General features: G+C 53.8%; 1 protein-coding gene across 3 annotated transcripts in view; it reads left to right on the top strand.

Annotated features, from left to right (window-relative positions):
• The window catches only part of nlk2 (nemo-like kinase, type 2), a 46,067-nt gene that overhangs the window by 22,501 nt on the left and 10,318 nt on the right, over positions 1-13,248 (top strand). For all 3 annotated transcript variants that reach the window (XM_072700989.1, XM_072700988.1, XM_023836325.2), the window contains exons 4-7: positions 4,040-4,146; positions 4,816-4,901; positions 7,880-8,089; positions 9,096-9,197. In XM_072700989.1, coding sequence (XP_072557090.1) covers positions 4,040-4,146; positions 4,816-4,901; positions 7,880-8,089; positions 9,096-9,197 — 505 coding nt within the window. The remainder of the gene's footprint in view (positions 1-4,039; positions 4,147-4,815; positions 4,902-7,879; positions 8,090-9,095; positions 9,198-13,248) is intronic.

Genomic DNA, 13,248 nt, shown 5'->3' with positions numbered 1-13,248 from the left:
GAAGAGGGGGCCCATTGCATTCTGGGTATTGTGCCACTGGGCCACGCTGCGATAAGATACAGCAGGACAGAGAGCTGAGGGGGCATCGTGCTTGTTTTCAAACGAATGGGAGCTGGAATGATCCATCAGCCCCCACTTAGGTTTTTCCGCCCCACTTGCCTTCCTCCCCCAGCCTTTTGTCTCCGTGGTTACATGTTCTCAGCCCCTGTGAGGTGGAATGGAGACTGGTGGGTATGGCACCCAGGTGGGAGCAGTGAACTTCCCTGAGCTTAGCCCACCCCACCCCCCCAGCTCCCTTGCTTTAGATCGCAGCCGGAGATCTCCCCCCTCTAAAAGCCAAGCCCAGGAGCACCTTGAGTCTGCGTGCCCCCTTTCATCCCTGCTCAGGCCCTTCATTTTATCCTTTAATCTCCTCCTCCTCTCCACCCACGGCATTCTTGCCGCGAATGCATCCCGTCGACCTTCTGAACAAACAGAGAATGAGCGCTGAGTTGACTCAGTGTCAAGAAAGACGGTTTTTTTTTTTGTTATGAGTGATAGTGATTCTTGCTACAGATGTCAGCTACACCTGTTTGACTCCATCATGGCGTGTGTAGTTGAAAAGCCAAAGACGTTCATTTGAATCTCTTGGGGATTCTCGTCTCCATTGGGTGTGTTTGTTTCTTTTATAGCTAAGCTTTTGTGGGTGTGGATTTGCGCACCCTGTCACGGTAACGAGCGGGAGGGCACCCCAGGCTGGACCCAAGCCTAAATGCCAGTGTACCTTTGCTAATCCTGGCGCTGGTCCGACCTGTGTGTCACCCAGCGTGACATAAGATCCATGTTATGCTTCCTGATGTCGTGTGTGGCTCCCCAGCTGGTTAGAGCTCTGTGCCTGTCGATTCAAATCCCAGGGTCTGCAGAGTGATTTCATCGTTGGGACCTTGAGCATAGTCCTTAACCCCCAGTTGCCCCACAGACTGTGTGACCCTGCTTTCTCAAAAATGTATGCTGCTTTAGATAAAAGCATGTGTTGTATTAAAAACTGAAAAAGAAAAAAAAAAAATTCCAAGGGGTGGCTCTTAGAAGAATTATGGCCACTGCTGTGGCCAATGATGAAGGACAAATGAGGAGCAGCCTGCTCTGACTCCGCCCCTGAACATCTCACTCTTGTCTGAAGGCTCCATGTGTCAGCAAGGGGTTAATTGCTCCATTTGCTTATTGGCTGGCTATTTTAGATGACACTTACTTAGTAACCTCCCCCACCCTCTTTGCCACTGGGATGTACAAGGAAGCAGGTAGGAGCAAAGCCAGTGACCAAAAACGTGGCGGCCCCCGGTCTCCAGGGAGGGATTACTGTTGTACCCTTGAGCAAAACCTGAATTTGCATGAGCTGAGGCTGGAGGGGAACACGTGAGGCTCTTAAGCCAGACGGGTTGAGTTGGACAAAAGCGTGTGCTGGGCACTGTAAGCGTGTGCTGGGCACTGTAAGCGTGTGCTGGGCACTGTAAGCGTGTGCTGGGCACTGTAAGCGTGTGCTGGGCACTGTAAGCGAGCCTCATTACGGTGACCCATCAGGAGGGCGTTCGGGGGGGGGGGGGGGTCCACCGCGCGGACTTTCAAGCGGAACGGAACGTTGTCAAGGCGAGCAAGTGTGATAAATTTTATTATTTACATTTTTCCCATGTCCCTGTGCAGAATGTGTTCTCCAGAAAAAGTGTGGGGAAGCCACAGCAGTGAGGTGCTGCCAGAGCCGTCTGCGTGCGACTCGGCCTGCGAGTAAGCGTCACGCGTTTCATTGCGACGTCCACGTCCCGATAGGATGCCGTAAATAGCCGCAGTCGCCGGCTCGGGCCAGAGCTGATGCGGTTGCGCAGTAACGATGGCTAACGAGCGACTCCCACACGCCGTCAGGGACGCAATGCAAAGGTGAGGCGTGCTTAATTAAGGGCAGAATCACGGTGACGGCAGTTCCGAGGCCACCCCCCGCAGCCCCCCCCCCTCCCGAAAGCAGGCTAATTAGCGCGGCTCAGCGTTTGTGTGTTCTGGCATCCGTTTTGCCTTCGGCATTTCTTACACTTTTATGTTAGGGGGGGGGGGTCACATGGCTACTCAGCCCACTCTGCACTCTCCAATTCTTGCGTTTCGAGATGAAAAGGCGCGTTGAGTCATTCCGACTTAACTGTGACTTTGCAGCCTCCCGCTGCTCCTCTGGCAGGTCGGAGTCTGGCGATAGTGGGGGGGGTCGGGGGGGGTGGCCATTGCAGGGAGAACCGGTGCTGAAAAGCCTGCTCATCTCCTTCTCAGAAATCGCCTGTTACGCCAGCAAGGAGAGCACGGTCTGTCGGTCGGAGCCCGCTCACTTCTCACTGGTGAGACACTGTTGGGAGCTTCATCTGGGAGGGGTTTTCATAAGTCGTGACGTAGAGAGAGAGAGAGAAAAAGAGAGCAAGAAAGAGAGAGAATTTCCCCACATGCTCACAACAATGAACAGTGGTGCTTTTGGCATCTGTAAGAGTGGCCTGGTAGAGTGGGGTACAGGGTGGGGGGGGTGAGAATATTGATCATGCCCCTGGAACTGAACCAGGAAAACCCCTGTGCATCACACAGTTGCTGGTAGTTAAACACAGGTGGCAGGAGTGACAAAGCAGGGTGGTTCAGGTGAGGGTGGGTGGGGCAGCAGCATGACTCACAGCAGAGATCAGGTACCCATCAGCCTGTCTGGTTAAGTCACTTTGGTTGGCATGGAAACTCCAGTGAGACCTTTGGGGACATGTTACGTACAGGGACTCGGATACAGCTGAATTTGGGTGCAGGGTGGTGGTGGGTATCGTCGGTAGGGGTTTGGGAAAAGCACAGGAGCTTTTTGAGGCCCACAGAGAGGTTCCATCCCCTGCACACTGCACACGCGCACTGGGCCACTGGACTCGAACTGGTCCGAGAACGGTTATACCTTACTGTGGGAATGCAGGTCATTTCACTGGGGAGAGGGACAGCCTGCAGCTTCAGAGGTGCCAGTGAAAATCTGTGGCAAGTCATCTGCTAATTATATACAGTGCGTGGAGGTGGGGGTTCTGGGTAGGGATGTGATGCAGGTGAAACGGCCACAAAGTGAGGGTGTTGGCAGGGCACCGGGGCCATCCTTCTGGCATCAGAGACTTATTTTGGGGGGGGGGGCATTGGGAAAGCCCTCCATTCCCAGCTTCCTTGCCAGGAAGACAGCAGGTACAGGAGTATTTTCTGACAACTCCGGACCGCCAGATTGTTCCTGATGAGATCCGAAAGTGGCCATGCCACACGCTTTGGGTGTGTCACGTATCGCCACTCACCGAGTGCTTGGACCGGGGTGGAGGAAGTAGAATGGCCTTATCCTGCATGAGAACGGGACACATGTCCTGGAGATGATGCCTCTAGGGTTTCCCGATCCCTCGGGGTCTAGCCCGATTTCAGGATGCCTAAACGATACAGCCTTCAATTAACAAGCGTCCCCCCTGGGCCGGCTTGGCTTCTGCAGCCGGTGGAAGGAGGGCTTGGCGGCGTGGAGAAGGTGCGAGCACAGTTCCCCTGAACCTCGCTGTCGTTGCGCGTCAGGGCCTGTGCTCTGGGCGCCACAGAGCCGATCCCGGCGCCGTTAGCGTGTCAGGCTGACAGTGGTAACGTCAGACAGCTGCTGCAGTACACGCCATTTATGTGAGGGGTGGGGGCATGTTTCAGCGGCTTGCTCGCCGGCTCCTGGCCCGTGAGAATGCAGGCCCATACTCGATCCCCCATCTGGCCTTATTAATGTGACCCAGAGACAGCGCACACAGCTCCTTGGGAGGTCCAGCAGTCATTAGTCTGCCAGAGCGACTGCAGGCCTTGTAGCCGTCTCCCGATGATCATCGTCCTGTCTCCTCTAATGAGGCTCCACACTCCTTGTCTTCCTCCTCCTCCTGCTTCTTGTCCCAGGCCATGCTCCATTATCTCTGTGACCCCCCCACCCCAGTTCCTTCTTTGCGTAAACAACCCCCCCCGTTCTAGACTGTCGTTTTTCCCCCCTTGACTCGCCGACCCCGAATAGCTACGTGGTCACGGAGCTGATGCAGAGCGACCTTCACAAGATCATCGTGTCACCGCAGCCTCTCAGCTCTGACCATGTCAAGGTCTTCCTCTACCAGATCCTGCGAGGTAATGGGGAGGGCAGGGTGGGAGGGGGCCCACGTACACGAGAGCTTGAGTCACCCCCGCCTGTCTTTGACGTGCCTACTCTTGATTGAGAGCCTGATAGGCATGAATTATCATTTGTTTATAAATATTGTGTGTCCTAATAGCGGCCTGACGAATTCATGCTTAAATAGTGTGTGTGACTACAGCCGCAGTGGTCCGGACTGCGGCGTTATTTGTTTAAATTTTACGGCTGTGTGTGTGTGTGTGTGTGTGTGCGTGTGTGTGTGTGCGTGTGTGTGCGTGTGTGTGTGTGCGTGTGTGTGCGTGTGCGTGTGTGTGTGTGCGTGTGTGTGTGTGTATATATGTGTGTGTGTGTGTATATGTGTGTGTGTGTGTATATGTGTGTGTGTGTGTGTGTATATGTATATATATATATGTATATATATATGTATGTATATATGTATGTATATGTGTATATATATATATATATATATATATATATATATATATATATATAAAAAAAAATATTGTATTTTTTTTAATGTGCAAAATGGCTCTCAGCCTCCGTTGTGGCAGGGAAACATGAGAACCCTCAGGTGTGTGAAGTGCTTTTTGGCACCCCTCCCATCCCGTCCCCCCGCCCCCCAAATGGCACGAAGCGTTGCCTAATGGCCCTATTTTTCTTTCCAGGGCTAAAATACCTGCACTCAGCTGGCATCCTGCACAGAGACATTAAACCTGGCAACCTCCTGGTGAACAGCAACTGCGTGCTTAAGGTGAGTGTCCCGGCGAGCCCTGTGGCGGGTGTCGTACCTGGGCGCCGCTCGTTAGCGCCTTCTAATTAGCCAGCCCTACTGCTTTGGAGTAGGTCCTCGCTAACAGGGCCATGACTCATGCGCCGCGTGTGTGTGACAATTACTCCACCTCCGCAGGACTTGATTTATTTTTACACAGAGCGGGTGGCTTTAAATTGCCCTCTGAATGCGTGCATCTTAGTGCGTGCTCTGGGATGAACAAGCACCACATCCAGGGTGTAGCCCTGCCTTCTCCCTTGTGCTGCCTGGGAGAGACCTTTATCTGGATGGATGGATGGATGGATGGGAGGATATGCCATCAAGCAGTCATTTGGGTGGAAGTTGTTCCATGAAGGCTCTGCTCGTCCACCTTAGGTTGTCTGATGCCAACTGACTTGGCATTGATGTCCACTCTTTGTGTGTGTGTGTGTCTGTGTGTCTGTGTGTGTGTGTGTGTGTGGTGGGGGGTAGGGGTCGAGGGAAGGTCAGTCCCCCTATGGCCCACTGGGTTCTGATGCCACTGCCAGGGGGGGTTTGCAGGAAGGAGGGGGCAGTACAGGCATGCTCCACAGGGGATCATTTATCGCCGGCTAACGTCGTGGTTTAACTCCCTTCCCTGGAGTAGCCTCACTCCTGCCTGGGGTCTGTTCCTAAGCGGTTGGCGTTTCACCACCTCGCTGTCTTGTTTTCAGCCACACATGAGAGCCAGGCTCTCTGCTTGTGTGGGTGATCAGATGCCTGCCTGTCTGGGCGTGAGCCAGCGGGGCGGCCCCCGTTTTGATGATGGGCTCTCCCTGCACTAGCATTCGCTTCCATAACACAGCATCTCCAATTGTTTTCTATGTGGGGGGGGAGACCTGAAAGAGAGACTGTGAAAGTGCCACCTCTCTTTCCTGCTGCCTCTTTTTTACGCATGACGTATCATGGGGAGGAAAAGCCCGATTAGTGCAGATGAGTATGTAAAGATCGACCCCCGTGGAAGCACACGTCCCTGTGGGGAGACCACATGATGCACCACCATCGTGCCGCACCGGGTGGCGCTCTATCTCAGGGTGTCATTAGTCATGCACCACGTACACCTTAATGCCTTTGCGTCCCGCCCTGTCGGCGAGGACTGGACCCTCCCACATGGATCAAATGAGCAGATATCCAAGGAATTTGGTTTGTCTGTCTGTTTGTTTATTTTTAAATTACTAATGTCAGTTTCAACCAGACGTATGTGAGCTTGAGTCCCCCTCATAAACAGTACAGGAATTCCCCAAAATCATATGTTCACTGCACACTAATGCGAGTGTTGTTAGCATGTTTAAGGTAGGCTAGGCTGTGACGTTTGTTAGGTTAGGTGTACTGTATTAAAATGCATTTTTGCTTTGCAATGTTTTCACCATACGATAGGATTATGGGAACGTAACCCTATCATAACCCAGGGAGAGTCTGTATAATAATAATAAAAATTTTGGCTTGATGGTCAGTGGTTGGCCTGGCTGATAATAGCGGGCTTTTGGTCGGCGAATCGGCTCGGGGCATGTAAAGGCGGTGCAGGCGAGGCTTGATGCATTGCACCATATTCCTGACAGCAGCCTAGACCCCGAGTCCCCTGGAAGACTAACGTTACACATCCACTACGATCTATAGATTACTCCAGAGGTCGGACTCGGGCGGCCGGCTCTGTCAGGCGCTGATGTGTGACAACGGTCGGCAGCGGCCCTGTGCTTAGCGGCGACATGAAATGGAGGAGCTACAGCAACGTCACTGCTGGGTCACGGAAAATGGACCCTGAAGGGTGACGCCAAAACTAGTAAATCTGTAGCAGTTACCAGTAACGTCATTGACCACCCCATCCCGCTTTGCAAGGGTTACCTTGACAAGATCTGTCACAGCTACCTCCCCCTGCCCCCACCCAGGAGCCTTGGGAGATATCAGTTCAACAGGTGGAAGAACATAGTCAGGAGACTCCAACCTTCCCGATAGCATCAACAGAGGGAGCCGTCATGGAGTTTTTGACGCCAGCTCAATGCACTAACGACCGGTCTGATGAGTGCGTCACTCCAGCAAGGCCAAATTCCCGCTGATTTGTTTATTCTCTTAAAAACAACATGATTCAGTCTCAGTCATCAGGGACTGGTATCCTTAATCTCATTTCTCACAGATGTTGCAGAAGGACTCATTGCAGACTGTGTCCCGATAATAAGGCATGGATTATAAATAGCTGAAATGAATGACCAACATAATTTAGCCCACTAAACACTGAAACGATTGTCATAGGTTTCGTACGGCAATAAATAGCTGAAGTTGTATGGCTTCTTGAAGCTTGTAGGCTTGAAGCACTAGTCGTACAACTTCCTCACCAGTAGCAGGGTTACATGAAGTACCAAAACATGGTTTCAGATTTTGACGTGCAGTGATGCTCTCCTAGGGTCACCGCAAGGAGCTGTCCTCGGACCAATGCTTTTTTTTTTTTTTAACCCAGAATTACCCCAGCAGTTAGTAAAGGTTTCGCGGTGGACTCTGCCTCTAATGACCAGCCAGATTTTGGACTTTGTACTTGTGCTGACTTGTGCTGGACGTTTGTACAAACATAGATGCAGTGTGGAGTTTGTAGGCTGGCTCATCACTCTGGGGTGGAAAAGGTCATGATAAAATAGGATGTGTGCTCTAGATAAGCTGCAGAACCTGGGAGAGTCTGAACTGTGGTTTTTGCTTATTTAATTGACTGCTTATATCTTTCATTTATTTAATTGTTTTAAAGTTATGAATTAAATTCTATATATAATATATGTTCATTTGTGTGTGTGAATTTATACGTATCACGTACTTTATCATTTTAATACAAATTTTGTTAAAACAGATTGCATCTCATCAATTAGATCAGAATCAAGTTGTTTGTCTCAATAAGTACCTTTGCTTTATCGAACGGTTTATTCTTGCAAATAATTGCTAATTTGATAATTGCATTTCAGATCTGCGATTTTGGTTTGGCCCGGGTGGAGGAGCTGGACGAGTCACGGCACATGACTCAGGAGGTGGTCACCCAGTACTACCGGGCCCCGGAGATCCTCATGGGCAGCCGGCATTACTCCAATGCCATCGACATCTGGTCCGTGGGCTGCATTTTCGCCGAACTCCTGGGCCGGCGGATCCTCTTTCAGGCCCAGAGTCCCATCCAGCAGGTGCGTGCTTAGCACCTCCCCTAAAATGCTAGTCGCTAATTAGGTGCTAAACGCCGCTCTAACTGGCGCCGTAGCACCGTAGTATTAGCGTCACGCTAACTACCATGCTAGCACTAACCGCTATCTTGCCTTTAACTGCCATTTACTCAGTGGCAGTTCTGGGGGGAGCGCTTCTGGGCTGTATGGAAGGGACCTCCGGGAGGTTACATAAAGCCTCAGCGGGTGGTAAATGGCGGACGATTTAGGTGAAAAATCTGCCGGGTGGAGGTGTTGGAAGGCGTGGACCCGCCTCTCTCGGAATAACATGTAGAAATCAGTGGCCCTTCCCATACCCCGCGTGGCCCTCATTCATCACAAGCCGCGGCTGCGGGCCCCCATGGGACCCGGTGGACGGGCACGTGTCATGCCGCGCCTGGGGATCGCTGCCTGCCCACACTCGCTATATTTATTATTATGTGTTTTAATTTTTTTAAAGGTCTCCTCAGGGGAGGAGCACTTTGTTCTATAAATATCCATCTGCAATGCATGTGAGACCAACCCCCCCCCCCCCCCCCCCCCCACGCCACGCCAAGATCTGCACCAGCAGCAGTTCTCTCCTTTTTTGTTGTTTTTCTCTTTTTTTCTTTTTGTTTGGCTGAATCTTGACTGTCCCTCTGATAGCAGGCCCTTGGTCCTTCAGTTTGTTTTTTACTTTGCCTTCTAAACGACCTGCCTGTTTTTTTTTTTTTTTTTTTCCTCCCTCCGTCTCCCTCCCTCCCTCCTTTCTCTCTCTCTCTCGGACACCGGGTGCCCATGCACTCTCTCTCCACTGGCTCTGAAATGGACACCCCGTTCTTTGCCGTATTAATGTTTGATGAGCACGGTGAAAGGTCCGTGGTGTCAATGTCGCCGGCAGACCCCCTTCCCGTCTTCCGCCCGACCGATCGGGGGGCCGTGTGGGGCTTTTTCGCGCACGTCCAGCGGGAAGGGGGTCAGCATTCTAACCCCCCACCCCCGAACATTCCAGCTGGATCTGATCACAGAACTGCTGGGGACGCCATCGCTGGAGGCCATGAGGACGGCCTGTGAAGGGGCCAGGGCTCATATCCTCAGGGGACCCCATAAACAGGTGAGTACCGTGGCGGGGCCATCTGTCTCGCAAGGTGCCAGTGCGTGCTGGGGGGGGTGCATCTGGGAGTATTTCTTGGGGTGTTTTTCCTTTTGCTGTGACGGGACGGGCTGCAAATTGGACCCCGGACGAGCTGCGCCTATATGGCGGCCCTGTCGGGTCGCCCGCCTGACGCCTTCATTAAGAGGCTGATTGATCGGCCCAGCAGGCGTGGCCTTTCCATTTTAATGGACCTGGCAAATGAAGCCCAGGGCCCTCCGCCTCCCAGCTTGCCGGCCTCGTACATCACCACATGTCACCGTGCCCACTGTCCGCCACGTCTTGCGTGAGCTGTGGGTAGCGGGACCGAAAAAGGGTCCGAGTGGCGAGACATTGGTACCGAAGAGGTGTCGTCAGATCCAGGTGTGCGCTGGAGGAACGGACCCCGATACCGGTTACGTCTGGCGGGGTGGGTGGGGGTGTCCTTGACCCCACACCAGAGGTTGACTCCTGGTTGCCCTTTGGACTCGCCACCCACCTCCTATCCACAGGCCGTCCTGGGAACAGGATGTTTTTAATCATATCCGTCAGCTGGCGTTCAGGTTACAGGTAGCTGGGGGGGCGCAAGGTGCAGCGACCTGCCCCCACCCCGCCCTGGCAAAGGGGGGACGGCTAGGGTTACGCCAGATTACTTAGGGGGCGGAGACGGGGGTGGGCTCATGCAAACATTCATGACCCACGGAGACGCGCGGGAAGGAGCGTCAGCAAGTGGCTGGTGTCGGGTAGGGGATATGGCGGGGGGGGGGGGGGGGCTTGGAGCAACGGGCGCTTTGTGCCGCAGCATGGTGGACAGGAGGCCGCATTCTGGCCCGTACAGGTGGGGTGGCGGTGGACCAGCGCGGAAACACGATCTGAGCCACACGCAGTCCTCGCTAATGCTGGCTGCGTGTTTGCGGTGAGCCATCAGGGGGGGGCTCGCGAGGCAGTGGCGCAGATACCGAGACAGACAGGCATCCGGAAAACTCCAGGGAGGAGGGGGGGATTGAGCGGGGATCAGCGAGAGGAGCCGGGGGGGCAGGCACCAAGGAGACCTGTGATTCGAGGAGACGGGTCAGGCCTCGTTCGGATCAGACTGGGGAGTGGGAGATGGGGTGGGGGCGGAGCGAGTCTTGAGGGATTCTTCAGCAGAAACAAAGAGCTGCACAGAAGGGAGGGGTGGCACGTTCACTGTTGCTGCCAGGATGCACGTTAATCAAAGAAACCTGGGGATGGCGCCCCCCAGCTGCCAGCCACGGTGTCACACCCAGGGAGGTGCTGAGGTGTAGGTTCTGTTGGATTTTTTTTTTTGTCTTTTTTTTTTTTGGCAGTGTAAATCCTCTCTTCATGGGGGTGCGAGAGCCTCAGTGTCTTACACAGCGTGCTCAAGGGCCTGGGGGTAGAGCGACTGGCAGGTCCCCGTCGCTGGCAAAGGCCACGTCTGCCCAGTGACACGCTGATGGTCAGATTACACCCCCACCCCTGAGATCATCCCCTGTCTGAGCACAGCACAGGTGGGGGGGCGTTAATCATCATGAAGTTGGGGGGGGGGGGTGCTGCTCCCTCATGAAAAGAGACACCTTGGCACCTGCAGAATAGTGGCGGTTCTCTTAATACACTGCCTGCCTCACACACACACACACACACACACTCTGAAAGTGGCGGTTCTCTTAATACCCTGCCCCCCCCCCCCCCCACACACACACTCTGAAAGTGGCGGTTCTCTTAATACCCTGCCCCCCCCCCACACACACACTCTGAAAGTGGTGGCAAAAACACATCCTTTTTCTACATTTGTCCTGTCACCCACCTACTGTGTGAGTTCCACACCCCACAGCCCCCTCCTAAAAAAAGAAATTATAAAAAATAGTCACACCCCAGATGGTTAATCTGTGCAAGATCCCCCCCACCAGAAAGTCCTGAAGTGGAGGGGGCCACCATCACTCAGTGTCATTATCACTGTGACTCCTCCCCCCCACCCCTCCCGCTGGCAGCCCTGAATCCCCATACCCAGAATGCTTTGTGGGCCACAGTATCGACGCAACGCGATGATGAGCAGTTTCTGGTGAGTCACATTCATTCTCATCATCCGCTCGCTTTCGGCACCGAGCCCAGACCACCTGGACTTAAATTAATTATCCCCCACCACCGTGGGATCGCGTCCCTTCTGAAGGTGTCTGGTTCTGCCCCCCCCCCCCCCCATCGGGAATCTTGCTCGGAATACGAGAGAATTAGTTCCACAAGTACTTTGAAGAAGACATCTTGTCGTGTTTTTAGTTTTTCTTGTCTTTTTTTTTAGGGGGGGGGGGGGGGGCAAGCATCCATTGTCTGACTAAGAATCGTAATGCATGCAGCGGACAGGGAAACAGCCAAAAAGTAAACTTACTTGTGTATGAAAAGTCTGCTGCCTTGGGAGGGATGAATGGGCGCCCACTAAGCGGGTATTAATAATGCTAATAACATTAGCGGTGAGGAACGTGTCGCCATGCCGACCGCTCTCAGCCCGCCTGTCACAGCAAATTAGCATCAAGATGCCTCTGAAGCCAAATCTCCTTATCAGCCCGTTCCTAGAATCTAACCCCCCCACCCCCGTACCTCCAGGACTCTGCCCCCTGCCACACTTAGTGAACATTTTATAGCAGGCTGGGGAGGGCCTTTGACACGCCCCTGCCGTTACTGACCCCCCCGCCGGCACCACCCCGGCCTTCTCTGATTCCCCGTGGTAATTCGGCTAAGTGCTGGTGTTTTTTTTTTTTTTTTTTTTTTTTTTTTTTATTGACACAGGAAGCTGACGGGGGGGGGGGGGGGTTCCCTCTGGACAGGGGTGGTAATGCAGCCCAGCGCTGATGGGTTCTGCTATCGCCACCCTTTCCCTAACCGCGTGCCTTCTGCAGCCTCCTTCCTCTCTTCCTGCTCATTTATATATTTTCTTGTGTAATTAGTAACTACAGTGCAAATCGGGGTTAATTAGTCATCTGTCAGTGCATGTAAGCCTGCGCTTAAACGGCCTTTTTATATGACGCTATGCAAGTAATCTGCCCCTGACCCCAGTGCCACAAGGAGGTGGTCGTCATCTTAGAAATATTGTCCCTGCAGCTTAGAGCTGGTCACTGGCTTTTCTGAGTCTGTTTTGGGGGGGGGGGGGGGGCAAGTGCTGTTGTCTTGGATGCCATCCTAACCTGGTTAGGAGGCCATTTACCGGGGAACTGATGTCAGATCCTGGTTACAAACGCTCACCGAGAGGAGGGGAGATGGGGGGTCATGAAGCAATTTTATCCCTGGGGGGGGACACAAAGTACGCCAAAGCCTGTTCTTTTGGATGGGCGACAAGTTTGGTTAAACCAACAACGAACTTAAAGATTCTGTGTACTTATTATGCAGCCTTGGCAGGAGTGTAATAAATAAACTGATGGCATCCCTGACTGACGGCAAGGCCTGCCCTCACGCCTCTCCCCACCAATGACCCTTCCCTGACCGCCAGCAAGGCCAGCCCTTACGCCTCTCCCCACCGACGGCCCATCCCTGACCGCCGGCAAGGCCTGCCCTCACGCCTCTCCCCACCGACAGCCCATCCCTGACCGCCGGCAAGGCCTGCCCTCACGCCTCTCCCCACCGACAGCCCATCCCTGACCGCCGGCAAGGCCGGCCCTCACGCCGCTCCCCGCCAACGGCCGGTCCCTGACCGCCGGCAAGGCCGGCCCTCACGCCTCCCCCCACCAAAGGCCCGTCCCTGACCGCCAGCAAGGCCAACCCTCACGCCTCTCCCCACCGACGGCCTATCCCTGAGCGGCGGCAAGACAAATCCAGAGCCGTCAGCTGCTCCCAAAGCATGACATTTTCCGGACGGCTGCGGGCCTTCACCACAGTGGCCGCTGACTTCGTCCAGCGGACAGGCGGATACGCTGCGTGTCGTGTGACTGATAGCTTGTGGGGTTTAAAGACTCAAAGCGCTCTGCCTCCCCCCCCACCCCCTGTTGTTTTTAACCCCCCCCCCCAGCTGGGATCATACATATAACTGGAGCAGATCATTTGGCTT

Source organism: Paramormyrops kingsleyae, chromosome 17 (genome assembly GCF_048594095.1).
Source record: "Paramormyrops kingsleyae isolate MSU_618 chromosome 17, PKINGS_0.4, whole genome shotgun sequence".
In the NCBI taxonomy this organism is placed as follows: Eukaryota; Metazoa; Chordata; class Actinopteri; order Osteoglossiformes; family Mormyridae; genus Paramormyrops; species Paramormyrops kingsleyae.
This window is presented reverse-complemented; position numbering and strand designations above follow the sequence as displayed.